The following is a 22,775-nucleotide window of genomic DNA, read 5'->3' as shown; positions in this document are numbered from 1 at the left end:
CCAACAGGTACAGGCCCAGAGCCATCAAATGCTCCTCATATGTTAACCCTTTCATTCTTGAAATCATTGTCATGAACCTCTTCTGGAACCTCTCCAGTGGCAATACATTTTTCTTAGCTAAGAGTTCCAAAACTGCTCACAATACTCCAAGTGCAGTCTGACCAATGCCTCATAGTGCCCCGGCACTGCATCCTTGCTTTTATATTCTAGCCCTCTCAAAATGAATGCCAACGTTGCATTTGCCTTCCTTACAAACTCAACTTGTAAGTTAACCTTTATGGAATCTTGCACAAGGACTCCCAAGCCCGTTGCACCTCCGATTTCTGAAATTTCTCCCTGTTTAGAGAACAGTCTGTGTGTTTATTCCTTCTACAAAGTGCATGACCATACACTTCCCAGCACTACATTCCATCTGCCATCTCTTTGCCCATTCCCCTAATCTACCTAATCCTTGCTTCCTCGGCACTACCTGCCCCTCCACCTACCTTTGGATCATCCACAAACCTGGCCACAAAGCCATTAGTTCCATCATCTAAATCACTGACATACAACGAAAAGAGAAGTGGTCCTAATAGCAACTCTGCAGAGCTCCACTAGTCACCAGCAGCCAACTAGAAAAAGCTGCCTTCTTTCCCACTCTTGGCCTGCTGCCAGTCAGTCAATCTTCTATCCATGCTGGTACACTTTCTGTAATACCATAGGCTCTTGTCTTATTTAGCAGCCTCATGTGCAGTACCTTGTCAAAGGCCTTCTGAAAATCCAAATAAACATTTCGTTTTTCAACCACATATATGATCAGCAAAATGTCTGTAGCCACCTCATTACCCTGAGTAAAGGGATCAGTAGATATATTTGAGTTATTCTCAACACCAATAGGAAGAGGAACCAAAGATTTAATAGGGGAATTGAAACTCATTCTTCTAGGATTCGATTGCCAATGACCCCTGCGTGAACTGCCTGTGCAAAACTGGGCAAGTAAGTACATGGATCAACGATAAGACTCCGTGCAGTAAAATTACATATTGATATGTACTAAATACTAATGACTGAAAGTCCGTTACCATCAGATTCATTGTGCTGAGAAAGTTTGCAAACATCACTGTAAAGTGTCTTCTACAGGTAATTTCAATTAATGGTTTACAAGCGATTTTCTTTGCCATCAGAATACTGAAATTTTAAATAAATTATTAAGTGCAGCTTAATTTTTTTAAAGTTGCATTCATTTTTATTGATCTGGCTTCTATTGGACAGGCTTATTGGAATGATTCTAGGAATGTAAGTGTACTGTATGAGGAATGTCTGGAAGTTGTATTCCCTGGAGTTCAGGAAAATGAGGGGGAATCTCAGAACCATTCCCAAAGCCACTTCATTGTGTGTATTTAAGGCAGAGATAGATAGGTTCTTGATTAGCCAGGGCATCAAAGGGTGCAGGGAGAAGGCAGGGGAGTGGGGATGACTGGAAGAATTGGAACAGCCTATGATTGAATGACGGAGCAGACTCGATGGGCCAAACGGCCTACTTCCGCTCCTATATCTTATGGTCTTAAGTCACTGCGTCATTTAGGATTTTTAAAAAAGTTATTGACATTGCTTTAGAACTTTATTCAGAATATTTTTACTGTTAGTCAGGAAAAGGTTGGGAAGAGTCCTTTAAGGGTCTTTTAAGCTGCATTGCATTACTTATTTACCTACTTATGGAGTAGGCACTTCCAGCCCAATGAGCCACACTGCTCAGCAACACCCCCATTTAACACTAGCCTAATCACAGATAATTTACAATGACTAATTAACCTCCTAACCAGTCATCTTTGGACTATGGGAGGAAACTGCAGCACCAGGAGCAAACCCACACAGTCACACCCTGAGCAGTAATACCAGTCGTGCTAATCACCACACTACCATGGCACCCCACAAATGCAAATCACCATGTGTGAGACATGGGCTTGTTTTAATGTTTTGTGCTGGAAATGCATTGTGATAAATTTAGACATTGCAATGCTGACATAATTTAATAATAATGCAGATTTCCAGAAAATAATCCAACTGCAGTCCGTCCTACAGCACGAGTGATTCAAGTTGAACCAGCATGCAGGCAGCAACAGTTAACAAGGAAAAATTTTTCCAACACTTGATAAGTGGTGGTGACTTAAAACTGAGGTGCAGAGGAATTTCTTCTCACGCAGGGTGCTGAATTTTGGGAATTTCCTACCCCAGAGAATCACAGGAGACTCAATCACTGGAGGTATCTGAAGAGAAGGAGGTACTTTTGAAAGATCAGGGAATTCAGGCCCAAAAGAGGAATTGAGGACTGAGGCAGGAAACAGGCAGCCTACCTTTGCTCCTGTTTCTTGAGTTTTGCTGTTCACCCTTTAATAGTATTTTTCTGTCCACCAACACCCACCACCCCAGGCCCCATTCCCTCTGCAACTTTAAACTTTCTTTCTTTGTGGCTGCTCAAGTTCAAGTTTATTGTCAAAGTATGTACACTATATCACCATATACACTACCCTGAGATGCATTTTCTTGCAGGCATTCAACGTAGATACAAAGAAACACAACAGATCAATGAAACAATGAGAAAACAACCAATGGGCAAATACAAAAAAGATAAATAACAACAATAATAATAAATAAGTAATAAATAATATTGAGAATATTGAATTGTCAAGTACTTGATGTGAGTGTTGAGGTAATTAAGTTATCCACTTTGGTCAGAAACCTAATTGTTGAAGGGGATAACAGTTCCTGAACTTAGCAGTGTGGGACCTAAAACTTTCTCATCCTTCTCTCTAACAACAGTGAGAAGAGAGCTCTTTCTGGTATGCATATTCTGACGTTCAACATGAAGGAGAATGCCTTGATGAGACTGTGGTCACTCCTGCCAACTGTGTCAAATATTGTTCTCCACCAAAAACAAAATTCAGGGTGTAATATGACATCATCAATACAGCTTGGTGGTGGGAAGACGTATGTGAAGACTTTATGAATACATAACAGAATAATCTACGTTAATTTGTTGCCTGAGAAACTATATATTATATTGTGCAATTAACATTTTTCTCTCAGCTCCTTCAGCTTTATATTAGATATTCTTAATACAATTAAGCATTCCAAGGTACTTCAGGGTAGGAGCTCACACGTAACCACCTTTCCCTCCCTGTGGCACCAAGCTCAATCTTTAGCAGCTGAGACTGCCTTGGATGTGATAATAAACCTTCTCTACCTCTACTTCGGCTGCAAAAATCATTAGGTATTACATTTCTCTTGATTGTTGTTTGCCTTTTAAAAAACAATTACAAACTATTAAGGGATTAAAAGAGTTTTCAGCATAACAAAGAGGTGAGAGTCACTGTGGCACCAAAATATGATTTACGCATCTCCCAATACTGTGAGTGAAAAGAAAGGTCATTACTTATACAGGGATAATTAAGTCAAATTACATATTTGCGAAAAAAAATTCTGCTACTGTAGTGGATGCTGTGATATTTTACTCTTCATTAAATAGATGAGGGAGGCTGCAGCTTTGTCCTCTATGGTATTTTGATTACCCTTCTAAGAGTTTTATGACCGTTTTTGTATAAACAAAGAAATGCTTTTGTTATTACAGAAGAATGAAAAAACAATATCTTGATTTAAGTAATCCTCTAATTTCATTCTATTTTGTTATTTAAAAATGCGAGGCAAAGTACAACCAGTTCTGCAGTGAGTAACACATAGATTGCCAGAATGGTTCATATTATCTTCAGATGCACAATCAATAAAACTGTCCTATTAAGTTTTGAAGATAACAGGGGAGAAGGAATTTAAAACAATTTTGATGTAAAATAACAAAATATGTAAGCAAGTATGAGGATTATGATTGTTAAACACTCATTTAATAAGGGCATTGTCATGTAATGTAGGATAATTGATTTCACATTCAAAGTATTAGTATAATAAAATTTAATTTTTAAGCAACCATGGGAGTGAAGTATCATCTAAATTAACATAACACTATCAGTCCCATTAATCAATGATGTAAAACAGTTTATGTTGTGAGTGAAGTACCTCATCACAAAAGTTGAATTTGCAATTCAAAGAGTTATTTAGTTCATATAAGCATAACCTATTTATATTGATAACTGAAACAAAGAGAACAGGCAAATAGCAGAACTGAATGCTGATCAATGGCTCAGTGAGCACAGACACCAGCAGCTGATGGAAACTGCTTTCTTCCATACAAGGACTTTACTCCTTAGAACGTGGAAGGCTGAGGGGATAGAGGTATACAAAATTATATAGGGTATATTTAGGGTAAATGCAAGCAGGCTTTTTCCGCTGAGGCTGGGTGGAACTACAACTAGAGGTCACAAACATGGGAGAAAATCTGCAGATGCTGGAAGTCCAAGCAACACACACAAAATGGTGGAGGAACTTAGCAGGCCAGGCAGCATCTATGGAAAAGAGTAAACAGTTGATGGGTCTCAGCCTGAAACATCAACTGTTTACTCTTTTTCAAAGATCCTGCCCAACCTATTGAGTGTGACAAGAAGAGGTCATAGGTTAAGGATGAAAGGTGAGAAGTTTAAAGGGAACATGAGGGGAAACTTCATCTCTCAAAGGTTCATGAGAGTGTGGAACGAGCTGCCAGCGCAGGTGATGCCTGTGAGCTCAATTTCAATATTTAAGAATAGTTTGGTAAGGTACGTGGATGGTAGGGGTATGGAGGGCTGTGGTCTCGATGCAGGTCGATGGGAGTAGGCAGTTTACTGCTTCTGTGCTGTACTTTTCTATGACTCTACGAAGTAGTCTCCCTTCTCCCACGAACTTTGCTGAGAACTAGGTCCCACCTCTCCAGGCCCCTGATCCAAACTCTCCCACAACCTAATCACTCCCAGGCACCTGTCTCTGCTCAGCTTCTCCTTCTGGGCCTGAAAACAGGTAAGAGCCTACAACACCAGACAAGCCAACAATCCTACACACAGGGGTGTTGCCAAGCCTGCTTTACTGCTTGTCCAAGTTAAGCATATTATTCCAAATGTAATCTGGCATTGCATAGATAGAATGCAATAGGACTGGAGAGAGGGATAAATTTGTTGTGACCAGAAGCCTAGAAAGCAACCAAAATAAAACAATACTGAAATAACGTCTAGGTAAACTGTGCATTTTTAGAAATGTAACTTGATGTACAAATTTTGGACCAGACAAAAAAACACCATGTGAAAGGTGAGAGAAAAACTTCAGAATGATACATGATAAAAAAATATTAAATCACATAAAAAAGGCAGCTACATTATAGAGTTCTTAATAGTGCCACCATTATCCGAAGGCCATTAAGCTAGAAAATGAGTTAGTGGTAACTCGGACAGTTAACATGGTGTATCAAAAAATCATTTGTCAAAGACAACAAAGATGTTAAATAGCAACAAAAGGACCAGGTCAACCAATCACTGAGCACTAAAAAGATTATTGAAGCCACAGTAAGAATAACGGTACCTAACAGAAAATCCTGGAAGCACCCAGCAAGTCAGGCAGCATTCATGGAGAGTGAAACACAGCTGACATTTCAGGTCAATGATCTTTAATCAGCACAAGAAATAATTTGAAAGAAACCCTGTTTTAGGTTTAGGAAAAGGGGAGAAGTAGAGAGAACGAAGATGAAACAAGTGGTGGTAGCAGCGACAACTGTGAGAAGGTGGAAAGGCTTTGTTATTGTAGATGGTCTGTAAGGAGGTGATGTAAATGCAAGAGAAATGAGAACAGAGGGCAGAGAGAAGATCTGAAGAACAGATCCATTCAGTTGCTAGTGTAGTCATATGATTTCTGCCCTCTTGCTTTAACTCCCTAACCCCTTCCCACTCTGGCTTCCATCAATTATGTCCTGCACTATTCCAATAAAGCGCAACAGACAGCATTTTGCTGCTATCTCAGTCAGTTCAAGAATTCCAGTTAACAAGCTTTTCTAGACTGTCCCAAAAGTAGCCATTTCAAATTAATGGTCATCTACCTGCAATAATAACTACAATCCAGTTAGTCGCAGGGCTGGTGTGTGCAGTGATCCAGTTTTAGGCTGATCAGTGCAGTAATCCAGTCATTGACAGTCTTGGGCTGATCAGCGCAGTGATCCAGTCACTCTCAGTGTCATTCTGATCAATACAGTGATGCAGTCATTCTCTGTGTCATTCTGATCAATACAGTGATCCAGTCATTCTGTGTCATTCTGCTCAATACAGTGATCCAGTCACTCTCAGTGTCATTCTGACCAATACAGTGATCTAGTCACTGAGTCTCAGACTGATAAATACAGTGATCCAGTCACTCAGCCTCAGACTGATCAATAGTGATCCAGTCAGTGTCAGACTGATCAATAGTGATCCAGTCAGTGACAGTCTCAGACTGATCAATAGTGATCCAATCACTATCAGTCTCAGACTGATCAATACAGTGATCTAGTCATTGACAGTCTCAGACTGATCAATGCAGTGATCCAGTCACGGTCAGTCTCAGACTAATCAATACAGTGATCCAGTCACTGTCAGTCTCAGACTGATTGGTACAGTGATCCAGTCACTGTCAGTCTCAGACTGATCGGTGGTACAGTGATCTAGTCACTGACAGTCCCAGGGATGATGTGTGCAGGGACCTAGTCACTGTCAGTGTCAGGGATGAGGCACACAATTATTCACCATCAGAATGCTCCCAAAAGAATTAATAAAAGAGGTATTTTTATCTATCTTAGTAAAAGATCTCTTGGAAGAAAATTTGTTTCCATGCATCAAAGCTGAATCTTTGTCACATCTCTTTCATAGCCACTGAAAATAACTTTATCATTTGCCAAGGACAACAGGTACCATTTCAATAATGTATTGAGTAGAGGTTTCCATTTTTCAATCAATCGGTTTATATGTACCGCCGGTATGGATGCATGGCAGTGAAGAATGCACAAACACAGTTAGTACTGTTTCCCTTTGCCGTAACCGCTTTGACAAGTTTGGAATGTCTACTCCTCCACTGCAGTCTGACAGATTTTTATTTAAATTCTTATTAAGATCTGTAACTCTAGAATCCCCATGCTAGGCTCCTCTATCTTTTTACCTCTTTATATAGTCCTGAATAACCTCCAGCTTTAGCTGTCTGTTTTTAGATTCTTCAGCTAAATGTTGCTTGCTAGTGTTTGGCTCAACTTACAAATGCAAGTTGATGTAAACAGTGCTGACAATTATTCAAAACGTTATCATGCACAGCGTTTTGCTATTCACCATTCCACCCCACCACCCTGCCCTCACTTCTGCCATCACCAATCCTTCTTGAAGCAGTGGTAGCAGCCACCAGTACTAAAATGCTTGTGGTTGTGTCCAGGCAAACTGGTCAATAGAAGCTTCAAAGACATTCAACACTGAGCACATGACTGTCAAGATTGACTCCGGTCCCCACTCAAAACCCATGTGCCCAGGAAAGCAAATGGTACATTCAGCTTTCGTGAAAGAAGATTTGAGTACAAAGAGTAACAATGACAGTTATACAGCGCTTTAACCTGGAGTGCAGCATATAATTTTGGTTTCCTTAACCTAAAAAAATGAAAAACACTATTATAGAGGGAGTACAGCAAGATTTACTTGGCTGGTTCCTGGGAAGGGCAGATTGAGTAGGGTAGTTCTGTATTCTCTGGAGTGTAAAAGGATTGAGAGGCAATCTCATTAAAATGTATACGGTCCTTTCAAGACAGACAGGATGTTCTCCTTGGCTGAGGAGCTTTGTTCATAAAGAACAGACTACTTAGGAGTGTATTGAGGTGCCGTTTCTTCAGAGGATGGTGAATTTTTGAAATCCTTTAGTCCTGAAGGCTGTAAAGGCTCAGTCAATGTTGGGATTCAAAACAGCTATCTTTGGACTACTAGATATTAAAGAAATCAAATTGATGGAGATGTCACACTTTGAGTATTGTGTTCAGTTCTGGTTGCCTCAATAAAGGAAAAATGTGGAAGCTTTAGAGAGGGCGCAGAGAAGATTTACCATGAAGCTGCCTAGATAAGAGAGCGTGTCTTATGAAGAAAGGTTGAGCGAGATAATGCCTTTCTCTTTGAAGTGAAGGAGGATAGCAGGTAACTTGATAAGACACAAAGAGATATAACAGAAAGAATAGCCAGCACCTTTCTCCCAGGGGGCAATACAAGAGGACATGATTTTAAGGTTGTTAGAGTACAGTACAAGGGAGATGTCAGGCATAGTTTTTTTAAAAAACACAGAGATTGATGGTTGCGTGGAACACATTGTAAGGAGTGGTGGTAGAGGCAGATACATTGGGACATTTAGATACTCTTAGGCACATGGATGAAAGAAAAATGGGAGGAAAGGGTTAACTGGGTCTTAGAGTAGGTTAAAAGGTCGGCACAACATTGTGGGCAAAAGAGCCTGTACTGTCCTATGCTGCAAATGTTGGTTGAGGTTAAAGATTATTTGTGATATTGTTGAATGACAGAACCAAGCTTAAGCAGCCAAATAGTCCATATCTCCAAATTCTGAAGTTCCAATGCACAAGAAGTACGCCACCTCTTACTATTAAAACACACACACAGGGTTTCATCAGCAGCTTCTGCTTCTTCTAAATTTAACACAGACTGAGACTCGGAGACGTTCTGACAGCTCAGTGAGCAACACACACAACCACTGAGTTATTAGGACAACACAGCTCTGTCAGCTTTATTGAAAACAACATGAATTGTTTGCCTCAGACAATAACACGTACCTTGAATGAGTTCAAATTCTGCAGTGATGGAAGGAGAGAGGCAGTTGAGGATGCTAGTATGAGTAACAGCTCCAGACAGGTGCTTGCTGGGAAGATCATGCAGTGCACACCAATATTCTTCTCCCATTTCTCCTGCATACTGGGGGGGGGGGGGGGAGGTGACAAAAAAAGATACTTGTGATAACCATAATTTGAAAATTTTCTAGAGAATACTTCACAAAACATAGGAAAATACATCTCAGTACATGCTCTTTGGCCCACCATGTTGTACCAACCCTTTAACCTACCCCGATATGAATCTAACCTTTCCCTCCCACATAGTCCTCCATTTTTTTTTCATTCATCCAAGAGTCTCTTAAACACCTGTAAAATATCTGCCTCTACCAGTGCTCACTCACATACCACTCTCAGTAAAGACCTGTCTCTGACAGCTACCCCCCCCCACACACACACACACACACACACACACACACACGCTTTCCTTGAAATGCCTTGAAGTTCTATCCCTTTGTATTAGCCATTTCCAAATTGGGAAATAGTATCTGGCTATCCACTCTTATCTATGCCTATTATCATCTTGTACACCTCTATCAAGTCAACTCTCAAACTCCTCCTCTCCAAAGAGAAACGCCCTAGCTCACTCAACCTATTCCTCATGAGGATTGATCTCTATTCCAGACAGCATCCTGACAAGTCTTTCCTGCACCCTCTCTTAACCTTCTATATCTTTCCTACAATAAAGTGGCCAGAACTGAACACAATATGCCTAGTGTGATCTAACCAGAGTTTCAAAGACTGAATTTCCAATAAAACTACAAAAAGGACATGGTAGCTGACAGTCTTCAACAGCTTTCCCCATTAGAGAACAACAGTAGGATTAATGACAGGAGTCAGTACGTACATATCCACGGCAACAGGTGTATTACTGGATGATTGTCAAGATAAAAAAAATACCCATTTGGATGGCACCAAATTAATTTGTATTTGCATGCTTAAAAAACCCAAGAAATAATATGTCTCCATAAATCTCATCAGAGCTGTTGTACACGATTAATGAAGCTGATGAGTTTAGAATGCACTCCAGCTTCTAATTTCTTGTTCCATATAATCCTTAAATCACATAATGGACAGAGTAGGACCTACTCTTTACCATCTGGTTCTCGCATCTCCAATCGTTCTAACACCCCATTCTCCTCACCATCCACCCACACAAAGACATAGACAGGAATTTAATCTCCCACTCATGGGATATCAACATTTAGGGAAGCTAACCTGAATAAAAGCAGTAAAGTTAACAATTAATTTGTACAATTAAAGCTTCATAGATTTACAATCAATTCAGAAACAGAACTCAAAATAATGCAGGGTAATTTTCATAATACCAGAAACATTATTGAAAATATACATTCCTGATGAAAGGTCATCAACCTTAATTTTACTCCTTCCACAAATATCCAGAGGCTGGGCAGCACATTTCTAACGGTCTATCTTATTTCATCTCCGCTTCTCCATAGTGATTAAGTAAGGACAACAAGCCTCCATCACCCTCTCTCAGCCAGCACTGCCACTGGCCACACACAAGTTCATTCAACTGATGCTAGTTCAGCACACTGTTCAGCAACAGTCTCCCGTCCCAATTAAGAGATAGAGTGTACCAAATAAATGAATGGAATCCCAGCTATTGCATAAATTAGTTTTTAATTCTTTAAAATTTGCTCCAAATAAGCAGCAATCCCAATTAACCAATGGTCTAATTAAATGGGCCATTGTATTTGATAAATGTGTTCATTGGTTTCAAATAGGGCAAGTCCCAAAATGTCAATGATAGAACTAAAAAGAATGGGCAATCAGAATCTCCCCAGTCAAATGATCAGAAAGAGGGTCAGCTGCCACTCAACTACGTATTTCTTAAGAATTGGTTTACTAATGCTTAATGTGCATGTTTCACCTTTCCTAAGAGGACTGATGTATGGATTATTAAATAACTTAATTTGCATTAATCAGTGTGAAGCTGAACCATGTAGATTAAGTTCCATCTTTCATGAGAACTTATGATAAACACGTCATGAATTGCTGTTAGAGATTTATAGAACTCCAGATAAGAGACAATGATGTTTCAGTTTAATTTAGCCCTCTATACATTTTGAGACGAGACTTCTCAAATTCTCTTTCAATTAATATCTTCTGATACCATTTGAAGCTGAAACGCCTAAGGAATTGTTTGGCTTTTAAGTCAAATCTGCTTCAGGTCTGATAGAAAGGTAATGTCATCCTAATGGAGAAGATTAAATACATTATTATTTCCTGGAGTTTCTAATTAACTTTTCCAACAATTCTAGAATCTAATAAGGAGTATTTATAAGGAGTAATTTAGTGTAAATTGACAATTTACATTCTAAATGAATGAAACTATTATTATACAATTTCACTGAGGAAGTTGGAGAAATATAAACAAGTATAGTTTTAAACATCTGCTGAAAATTAACAGGAACCCAACGACCCTGTGATATCAGTCTGAGGCCGCAGTGAGAGCATCCTTCGGGGGGTGAATGCAGAAAAGCATCTGGCCCAGAGAGAGCACCTGGCCAAGTACTGAAGACCTGTGGTAATCAACTGGCTGGAATGTTTACTGATACCTTTAACCTCTCACTTCAGCAGTCTGAGGTAACGACCTGCTTCAAGCAGGCTTCAATCCTACCATTGTCCAAGAAGAACCTGGTAACCTGCCTCAATGGCTATCGCCAGTAGCACTTACACATGAGATAAGAGTGTTTTGAGCAGTTCATGATGAAACACATCGACTCCTGCCTGAGAAATTACATGGATCCACTTTAATTTATCTACCGGCATAATATGTCCACAGCAGATGCCATTTCTTTGGTTCTTCACTCAACCCTAGAACATCTGGACAGTCGAGATGCATACATTAGGATGCTCTTCATTGACTGCAGGTTTGCATTCAACACTATCATCCACTCAAAACTAATCAATAAGCACCAAGATCTGAGCCTCAATACCTCCTCATGCAACTGGGTCCTCGATTTCCTCATTTGCAGACCCTACTCAGCTCGGATTGGCAACAACACGTCCTCCACAATCTCCATCAGTACAGGTGCACCACAAGGGGGTACGCCTAGCTCCCTATTTTACTCACTTTATACTTATGATTGTGAGGCTAAGCACAGCTCCAATGCCATATTTCTGTTTGCTGACACCACCACTGTTGATGGCCAAATCAAAAGTGGTGACAAATCAGCATATAGGAGGGAGATTGAAAATCTGGCTGAACGGTGCCACAACAACAACCTCTCACCCAATATTACTAAAACCAAAGGGCTGGTTACTGATTACAGGAGGAGGAAAAAGGAGGTTAGTGAGACAGTCCTCATCAGGGGATCAGAGGTAGAAAGGGTCAGCTGTTTTAAGTTCCTCTGTGTTATCATTTCAAAGGATCTGTCATGGGTCCAGCATCTAAGTGCCATTACAAGACATAGCAGCACCTCTATCTTCCTTACAAGTTTGCAAATATTTGGCACTTCAACTAAAACTTTGACAAACTTCTATAGATGCATGGTGGAGAGTACATTGACTGGTTGCATGATGTCCTAGTATGGAAATACCAATGCCCTTGAAAGGAAAACATACAATAATTAGTGGATACAGCCCAATCCATTACAGGAAAAGTCCTCCCCACCATTGAGAAAACCTACAAGGAACGCTGTCCCAGGAAAGCAGCATCTATCATTAAGGACCCCCACCATCTAAGTCATGCTCTCTTCTCACTGCTGCCATCAGGAAGGACATACAGGAGCCTCAGGTCGCACATCACCAGATTCAGGAATAGTTATTACCCTTCAACCATCAGCCTCCTAAACCATGGAGGGGATAACGTCACTCAAATGCACTTGCCCAATCACTAAACTAATTCCACACTGAACTGACCCACTTTCAGGGATACTACAACTCATGCTCTCAATATTTATTGCTTATTGATTTATTCATATTATTTAGACAGAGAAACAGAAACCCTACAGAACAACACAGGCCCCACGGCCTACAATGCTGTGCTGAACATGTACTTACTTTAGAGATTACCTTGGATTACCCATAGCCCTCTATTTTACTAAGCTCCATGTACCTATCCAGGAGTCTCTTCAAAGACCCTATCATATCCACTTCCACTATGGTCGCTGGCAGCCCATTCCACACACTCACCACTCTCTGCGTAAAAACATCTCCTCTATACCTACTTCCAAGCACCTTAAAACTGTGCCCTCTTGTGTTAGCCATTTCAGCCCTGGGAAAAAGCCTCTGACGATCCACACAATCAATGCCTCTCATAAACTTATACACCTCTCATCCACCGCCACTCCAAGGAGAAAGGCCTATTCTCATAAGGCATGCTCCCCAATCCAGGCAACATCCTTGCAAATCTCCTCTGCACCCTTTCTATAGTTTCCACATCCTTCCTGTACTGAGGTGACCAGAACTGAGCACAGTACACCAGGGACCTATACAGCTGTAACATTATCTCTTGACTCTTAAACTCAATCCCATGATAAAGGCCAATTCACTGCATGCCTTTTTAACCACAGAGTCAACCTGCGCAGCAGCTTTGAGTTTGTTATGGACTTGAACCCCAAGATCCCGCTGATCCTCCTCACTGCCAACAGTCTTACCATTAATACTATATTCTACCATCATATTTGACCTACCGAGATAAACCACTTCATACTTAACTGGGTTGTACTCCATTTCTCAGCCCAGTTCTGCATCCTATCGATGTCCCGCTGAAACCTCTGACAACCCTCCACACTATCCACAACACCCCCAACCTTTGCTTCAACAGCAAATTTACTAACCCATCCCTCCACTTCCTCATCCAGGTCATTCATAAAAATCACAAAGAGATGGGGTCCCAGAACAGATCCCTGAGGCACACCACTGGTGACTGACCTCCATGCAGAATATGACCCGTCTACAACCATCCCTTGCCTTCTGTGGGCAAGCCAAGTCTGGATCCACAAAGCAATGTCCCCTTGGATCCCATGCCTCCTTACCTTTTCAATAAGCCTTGCATGGGGTACCTTATCAAATGCCTTGCTGAAATCCATATACACTATATCAACTGCTCTACCTTCATCAATGTGTTTAGTTACATCCTCAAAAAATTCAATCAGGCTCATAAGGCACAACCTGCCTTTGACAAAAACTATACTGACCATTCCTAATCACATCCTGCCTCTCAGGATCTTTTCCATCGACTGACCAACCACTGAAGTAAGACTCACCGGCCTATAATTTCCTGGGCTACTTCTACTTCCTTTCTTGAATAAAGGAACAATATCCGCAAACCTCCAATCCTCTGGAACCTCTCCCATCCTCATTGATGATGCAAAGATCATTGCCAGAGGCTCAGCAATCTCCTCCCTCGCCTCTCACAGTAGCCTGGGGTACACCTCATCCGGTCCCGAAGACTTATCCAACTTGATGCTTTAAAAGCTCCAGCACATCCTTTTCCTTAATGTCTATACACTCAAGCTTTTCAATCTGCTGTAAGTCATCCCCACAATCTCCAAGATCCTTTTCCATAGTGAATACTGAAGTAAAGTATTCATTAAGTATCTCTGCTATCTCCTCCGGTTCCATACACACTTTTCCACCGTCACACTTGATTGGTCCTATTCCCTCACGTCATATCCTCTTGCTCTTCACATAGCTGTAGAATGCCTTGGGGGTTTCTTTAATCCTGCTTGCCAAAGTCTTATCATGGCCCCTTCTGGCTCTCCTAATTTCATTCTCAAACTCCTTCCTGCTTCTAGATCTCTATCATTACCTAGTTTTTTGAACCTTTTGTAAGCTTTTCTTTTCTTCTTGACTAGATTTTCAACAGCCTTTGTACACCACGGTTCCTGTACCCTACCGTCCTTTCCTTGTCTCATTGGAACGTACCTATGCAGAACTCCACGCAAATATCCCCTGAACATTTGCCACATTTCTGCCGTAAATTCCCGAGAACATTTGTTCCCAATTTATGCTTCCAAGTTCCTGCCTGATAGCTTCATACTTCCCCTTACTCCAACTAAACACTTTCCTAACTTGTCTGTTCCTATCCCTCTCCACTGCTATGGTAAAGGAGATAGAATTGCAATCACCATCTCCAAAATGCTCTCCCACTGAGAGACCTGACACCTGACCAGGTTCATTTCCCAATACCAAATCAAGTACTGCCTCTCCTCTTGTAGGCTTATCTACATATTGTGTCAGGAAACCTTCCTGAACACACCTAACAAACTCCACCTCATCTAAACCCCTCACTCTAGGGAGATGCCAATCAATATTTGGGAAATTAAAATCTCCCACCATGACAACCCTGTTATCATTACACCTTTCCAGAATCTGTCTCCCTATCTGCTCCTCGGTGTCCCTGTTACTATTGGGTGGACTAAAAAAAACACCCAGTAGAGTTATTGACCCCTTCCTGTTCCTAACTTCCACCCTCAGAGACTCCATAGACAATCCCTCTGTGACTTGCTCTTTTTCTGCAGCCGTGACACTATCTCTAATCAACAGTGCCACGTCCCCACCTCTTTTGTCTCCCTCCCTGTCCTTTCTGAAACATCTAAAATCTGGCACTCTAAGTAGCCATTCCTGCCCTCGAGCCATCCAAGTCTCTGTAATGGCCATAACATCATAGCTCCAAGTACTGATCCATGCTCCAAAATCATCAGCTTAGTTATTTATTCTTTTTTAGTTTAGTTTTCTTTCTTTTTTTAAAATTTAACAAATAATTTAGTTATTCTTTCTTTTTTGTATTTGCATTGTTTATTGTCTTGCACATTAGTTACTTGTCCATCTTTCTTGAATGCTGTTTTTGTTTTAATTGAGTCCATTGTATTTCTTTATATTTACTGTGAAATCCAGAAAATGAAACTCATAGTACATGGTGACATATATGTACTTTAACGAATTTACTTATACTTTATACTTTATTGTCGCCAAACAATTGATACTAGAATGTACAATCATCACAGCGATATTTGATTCTGTGCTTCCCACTCACTGGATTACAAATATTAAATATTAAAAATATTAAAAATGAGTACATATTAAAATTTTAAATTACAAATCATAAATAGAAAATAGAAAAATGGGAAGTAAGGTAGTGCAAAAAAACCAAGAGGCAGGTCCGGATATTTGGAGGGTACGGCCCAAATCCCAGATCCATTACTTTGAACAGTTAGTTCACGTACTGGATTTACAGACAGAAATATTTGAATCCACAAAGTTTGGACACTCACATCTCCAAAGATTTCAATGAGAAAAGCAAATATTAATGCTATGTTTAATTGTATACCTTAATGTTTATTTATTTGAGATGAGATCTGTTGGCTAGATGCATTTCTGATAAAGCTTGGAAGGCTGGTAATAGTGATGATCTGTTTCCTTGATCCATCACTACTTCAGTCCTGTAGTGAAGATATTCCCTCACTGTTGCGGGGTGGGGAATTCATATACATAGAATAGTGCAGCACAGTACAGGCCCTACGGCCCACAATGTTGTGCCAACCCTCAAACCCTGCCTCCCATATAAGCCCCCAACTTAAATTCCTCCATATACGTGTCTAGTAGTCTCTTAAATTTCACTAGTGTATCTGCCTCCACCACTGACTCAGGCAGTGCATTCCATGCACCAACCACTCTCTGAGTAAAAAACCTTCCTCTAATATCCCCCTTCAACTTCCCACCCCTTACCTTAAAGCCATGTCCTTTTGTATTGTGCAGTGGTGCCCTGGGGAAGAGGCGCTGGCTATCCACTCTATCTATTCCTCTTATTATCTTGTACACCTCTATCAGGTCTCCTCTCATCCTCCTTCTCTCCAAAGAGTAAAGCCCTAGCTCCCTTAATCTCTGATCATAATGCATACTCTCTAAACCAGGCAGCATCCTGGTAAATCTCCTCTGTACCCTTTCCAATGCTTCCACATCCATCCTATAGTGAGGTGACCAAAACTGGACACAGTACTCCAAGTGTGGCCTAACCAGAGTTTTATAGAGCTGCATCATTACATCGCGACTTTTAAACTCTATCCCTCGACTTATGAAAGCTAATACCCTATAAGCTTTCTTAACTACCCTATCCACCTGTGAGGCAACTTTCAGGGATCTGTGAACATGTACCCCCAGATCCCTCTGCTCCTCCACACTACCAAGTATCCTGTCATTTACTTTGTACTCTGCCTTGGAGTTTGTCCTTCCAAAGCGTACCACCTCACACTTCTCCAGGTTAATTCCTAGATTTAAAACACAGAACAGTGAAAGAATTGCAATAAATTTGCAAGCCACAACTTTGTGTAACTTTATGTGGAAGCTTATGCTGCTGCACCGTCAAACTTCCAGGGGTGAAGCCCTACCAGATTCTGCTGGAGTAGTCTCAGCCAGCAATTGTAGTGCAATTTGTGGATGGTGTACAATGCAGCCATGGTGTGCCAGTATTGTTGGGAATGATTGATAAAGGTTGTAGATATAGGGAAGTGCAAGGAAGGGAGATGCTTTGTCCTGGTTGACATTGAGGTCCTTGGGTATTATTGAAACATTACTCATTAAAGCAAGTAGCAATTATTCCATCATACACCTGCTCTGCAAATACAGTTAAGATTTGGGGTATTCAGATGTGTGTCACCTCCACAGGATACCCAAGGCTTTTATCTGCCCTTATAGCCACAGTAATTAAGTGTGGCTACAAGGGTCTAATTAAGATTGGGGTATTTGCAAAGGTACTCCCACTGAGTATTGACAGTAAGATGATAGATGATTTCTTGCTGGTCTCAGTCATTCACCTGGTACTTATGCAACTCAAAATATATTTTCATTAATCAGTCTTTACACAAATGTTATCTTGGTCAAACTTTGTGCAGCAAGGACAACTTCATTTACTGAAGAGTTGTAAATAAAATAGATATTTTAACCAAAAAAATTTCTCAAAAATATAAATTCCTAAAAAAATGTTTGTGGGATGTGCCAATACACACGCATTTCTTCATTAAGTTTACTGTTTTATTTTGCAGCTGCATTTATTTTGCAATGCTTTGGACCAGCCGGGGACTTTTACAATGAAGAAGAACATTATCACTAAGCCATTGTAACCCTGCCCATGACATTCAATTTGTTCCAGCCTGACCCCCTACCCAGGGTTAGACCATAAGACTATTAGGAGCAGGAGCAGGCCATTCAGCCCATCTAGTCTGCTCCACCATTCTATCATGGTTGATCCTGGATCCCACTCAACCCCATACACCTATCCTTTGATGTCCTGACCCATCTGGAAACTACCAACTTCCTCCTTAATATACCCACTGACTTGGCCCCCCGGCTGAAAAGAAGTTTGCCCCACCTCTGTTCTAAAAGACCACCCCCCAATTTCGAAACTGTGCCCTTCAGTTCTGGATAACCCCGCCAGAGGAAACATCCTCTCCACATCCACCTGATCTAGTCCTTTCAACATTTGTTAAGTTTCAATGAGATCCCCACGCATTCTTCTAAATTCCAGTGAGTACAGGCCCAAAGTTGCAAAATGCTTCTTATATGTTAACCCCTTCAATCCCAGAATCATCCTTGTGAACCTCCTCTGGATTCTCTCCAAAGACATCACATCCTTTCTGAGATACAGGGCCCAATACTGTTGACAATGCTCCAAGTGTGGCCTGACTAGTGTCTTGAAAAGCCTCAGCATTATCTCCTTGCTTTTATTTTCTATTCCTCTTGAAATAAATGCCAACATTGTATTTGCCTTCTTTACCACAGACTCGATCTGTAAATTCTGGGAGCCTTGAATGAGGACTCCCAAGTCCCTTTGCACTTCTGATGTTTGAACCTTCTGTTCAAGGGTGCAGTAGTTATAAGCTAACGCATCAATTTACACGAAGTTGTGGCCTTCAAGTTTATTGCAATTCTTTCACTGTTCCTTGGGCAGCACAGTTCCCAGGACTCAGGTGCAGCCCAGTGAAGCACTGGGGCCATCCCAGCACAGACAGATGGCTGAACTCTCAAGACCATGGACAGCTCTGAGGCTCCTCTACCCCTTCTTTCCTGTTGAGGGTGTCAGTGTGATCAAGACCACAAATGTCTTTGTCACCTCAATCTTTTATTAGTGGTCAGGGTACACAATAAAAATTTTTCAGATTTTTTTTGGTATTTATAAAGCCAAACATTACAAGATGGGACTAAAACTCAATTACAATCAAAGTGCGTCAATGGTAAAAATGTAATCGCTAGCTTTCCCGTGGGAGCTAATGTCTCTCTTTCACAAGCCTTAATCCAGCACAGGCTCAGGAGCTCCAGAGAACTGGGAAATCTGTGCTCCATGGATCATCTGTGAGCAGTGCAGCATTTAGCAGGAGGCAAGAAATAGAATCCTGTCATAATCACTGCGACACTCACTGTGGCACAGTTAGCAAAATCAGTCTTAAAATGCCGGAAACTTAGGTTCAATCTTGACCTCGGGTGCTCGCTGTGTGGAGTATGCACATTCTCCCTCTGACTATGTGTGCGTCCCCCAGGTACTCTAACGTCCTTCCAAATGGTTGTTAGGCTAATTCGCCTAGCGTAGGATCCAATGTGGGGAGCACAAACAAAGTGGGATTAATGTAGAATTAGTGTAAATGGTTGGTGTGGACTTGGTGGGACCAAGGACCTGTTTCTAACTTCTATGACAGTTTAACTCTATGAGTACGCTGGCAGAGCAGAAGATGACACCAATTTTAACCAATGTTCATGCAGGAAACCAGGATTTCCAGAGTCCCGGCATTACCATGACCAACAGGGTAAGAGATCTCTCCAGTATGTACTGTAACTATTTTATGATTCTATGAAGCCATCATTCACCATTCTTCCACTGAGGAGGGAAATATTGAAAGGTTTATCGCATCAGAAACAAGGCTCAGAATAGAGGGGTGTCCATTTAGAGTGGAGATGAGGAGGAATTTATTTAGCCAAAAGATGGTGGAATTCATTGCCATAGGGGGTTATGGAGACCAAGTCATTGGGTATATTTAAGGCACAAGTTTGACAGATTCTTGATTAGTCAGGGCATAAAGGAATACACAGAGAAGGCAGGAGTTTGGGGCTGAGAGAAATGGATCAGCCATGTTGAAATGGCAGAGCAGACTTGACAGGCCAAATGGCCTAATTCTGCTCCTATATCTTATGTTCTTATTGTCAAATTGTCTTGTGCTTTGTAGCAGCAACGGACTGGCACCACTGGCAAAGATCAGAGATGTAGTCATCGCCTTTGCTTCTGAGCTGTGGGCCAAAGAAACCAGATAAAGAGATATAGGAATATGAATGAAAGCGAGTGGAATTGAAAATAATGTACATCCAGTGGCTGAGGAAAATAAACTCTGATTAACACTCTACTTTTCCATGAAGAAGAAATACTTAAGTTACAACCAATTAACCACGCCCTTTAATGCAGGATTTTCCCCTACTGTAACTTAGGGTCATTTCATTGCACTAGACAAGAACCAGAGTAATTTGTGTCTCGGGTTTTGTTTCATTAATGGCATAAAAATATTCATTGAGGTTTTTTAAATAGCAGATTGCCCAATGCTTGAAAAGCATTTCTGTGCCTTAACAGTGACTCAACCTATCGCTCGTACTATTCTAATCAGAGGTGTGAGTAATTAATTATTATCTGAGGCCTGCAGCAACAACTCTGCAGTGTGCCAGCTGAATGTTCAATGAGGTTACAACTCTTCATTTAGCTAAACAGCTTGCTTCAGTAACAGCTGCAGTGTCTAGGGACTCTGTAACTACTAATTTGATATAGTCAGATAATCTTGGTAAATAACATTTCAACTAATGATTACCCTCAGACTTTCATGCAACTCAAAGAAGCAGAGAAACAGGTAACTCTTGTTTGGTTGTTAGGATGACCTCTCTGTACAGTAGTAAATGACTTTTTTTCAATGATCACACACCCTAGAATAAGACCAATTATTTGAGTGAAAAATTACAGGAATACCATCTCATTAAGCTTGCTTGATATATTCAGCCAATGATAAATTTCATATAAGAACCGCAATAACACTGCAGCTGTAAATAAAGCAATAGAAGGAAGATGCAAGTATGCCTTGAAAAAGAATGGTAAATTATGCTGGCAACTGGAAAAGTTTAGAAAACACTGCTCCAGATATAATACTAATACTAGGTCAAATGCCCATGTTTTTGAGACCATCTCATCAAAAATGGACAGTGAGAAATAACTGCAACACACACAAAATGTTGGAGGAACTCAGCAGGCCACGCAGCATCTATGGAAAAAAGTACAGTCTACATTTCCAGCCAAAACCCTTCTAGATGCTGCCTGGCCTGCTGAGTTCCTCCAGTACTTTGTGTGCGTTGCTCATATTTCCAGTATCTGCAGATTTTTCTGTCCTTTGTAATCAGAAATAATTGCATAGAGAATAACTTTATTACAACATTATACCTGGTAAGTATTCATATTTTCATAAACCATAGATTCCCCACAACCACTTCCTTCTGCACTACTCCTTGTAAAAACTCCATTCTATTCACTCATTTTTGGACTCCAACACACCCATTCCACCAGTGCCTTCAATACTGTGGATCTGCTCCACTACAGTTGACATAGCGGCCAACTGAGACTGTTCCATTTCCCACAATTTATTGCTCAGCAATTCTCCTCCTTTGCAAGATACTTACACGTTCTTCTCCATCAGCAGCACCATGCACCTAAGCATTCCCCTTTCTTACACCCTGAAAGGACCACAGCTTCTCAAAGGATTCGAATTACATCTCCCCCTCTAGCTACACTCACTTCGCTTCAGACAGCAACTTTCCAAACCACCCTTGTCCTGCCTGCATCCTCAAAAAGCAGCAATCCAGTTTAGTGTGCACTGCCATTGGTATTCATGATATGGTGTCCTTCCTCTTTGCTTAAGAAACCAATTGCAGACTGGGCGACAGCTCAGCAGAAACCCTCCAAAAGGATGACTCCGAGCTCATGGTCGCAGGCCCCATGCTCAAGGATAAGTTCTACCTCACTGTTACTAGACTACTGAACAGAAACTTTGTATGACATGATGGACTCTTGACCTCAATCTTCCTCATCATGACCTGCACCTTATTATCCACATATATTGCACTTTCTCTGTGGCTGTAACATTCTGTTCTACTTTCTGTTTTTGCTTTCCCCTTGTACTTCCTCAGTGCACTGATGTGATGAAAATGATTTATAAGGCTGGAATGCAAAACAAAGATTTTAACTGTGGTTGGTACATGTGACGATAAACCAGTGATGTTATTCCTCATCCCACTCCGGCCTTTGGCATCAGTCTGCAAACGGTTCCAATAAAGCCCAATCCAAGGTCAAAGATTTGACTTTCCCAACTTTCAGACTTACCTTTAAGTTCAATAACTTCAGATGATCAGAATTTCAAGCATATGCATTTCACATTTCTAGAACTGCAGGTTTAGTGATCTGCCAATTTCAAATAATGATTCAGCTTTCTCGGCTTGCAATTCCTCCAAGCCTATCTTTTGTTACACGTAATTCCTTCAGCACCCCCATTTTACTTGCACTATCATTACCCCGTTTGTCATTTAATCTGCCCTCCCTTTAAGAGGCCAGTGTTAGACACTGCGAGAGTTTGTCATAGTAACTCAGTTACTGATTATTCCATCCAGTGTTTCTGCAGAGTCACAGTCACAATGGCAAAAAAATAAAGTGAAGTATTCAAATAAAGTGAAGTATTCTTCATCACATTTGCCTGTGCTACAGTCTTCAGGGATTCGTGGACTAGTACAGGGGTCCCCAACCTTTTTTGCATTGTGGATCGGTTTAATATTGACAATATTCTTGCGGACCGGCCAACCCGGGTAGGTGGGGGGGGGGGGGGGGCGGGGGGTAGGGTTGCCAACGGACAAGAGTAGCAGTCAAATACATTGTGTTTACCCCGATGAAGACTACAATGACCATGAAGCCTTGCGCGGGCACCAGTACGCATGCGCGTCGTGACCTGCCGATTTT

At 41.1% G+C, this 22,775-nt stretch overlaps 1 protein-coding gene across 2 annotated transcripts in view; it reads right to left on the bottom strand.

The window, feature by feature from the left end:
- ube3d (ubiquitin protein ligase E3D) overlaps positions 1 to 22,775 on the bottom strand; it is a 268,872-nt gene that overhangs the window by 138,784 nt on the left and 107,313 nt on the right. For both annotated transcript variants that reach the window (XM_072250045.1, XM_072250053.1), the window contains exon 9: positions 8,726 to 8,864. In XM_072250045.1, coding sequence (XP_072106146.1) covers positions 8,726 to 8,864 — 139 coding nt within the window. The remainder of the gene's footprint in view (positions 1 to 8,725; positions 8,865 to 22,775) is intronic.

The sequence above is a fragment of the Mobula birostris genome, chromosome 2, assembly GCF_030028105.1.
Source record: "Mobula birostris isolate sMobBir1 chromosome 2, sMobBir1.hap1, whole genome shotgun sequence".
Taxonomy (NCBI): domain Eukaryota; kingdom Metazoa; phylum Chordata; class Chondrichthyes; order Myliobatiformes; family Myliobatidae; genus Mobula; species Mobula birostris.
This window is presented reverse-complemented; position numbering and strand designations above follow the sequence as displayed.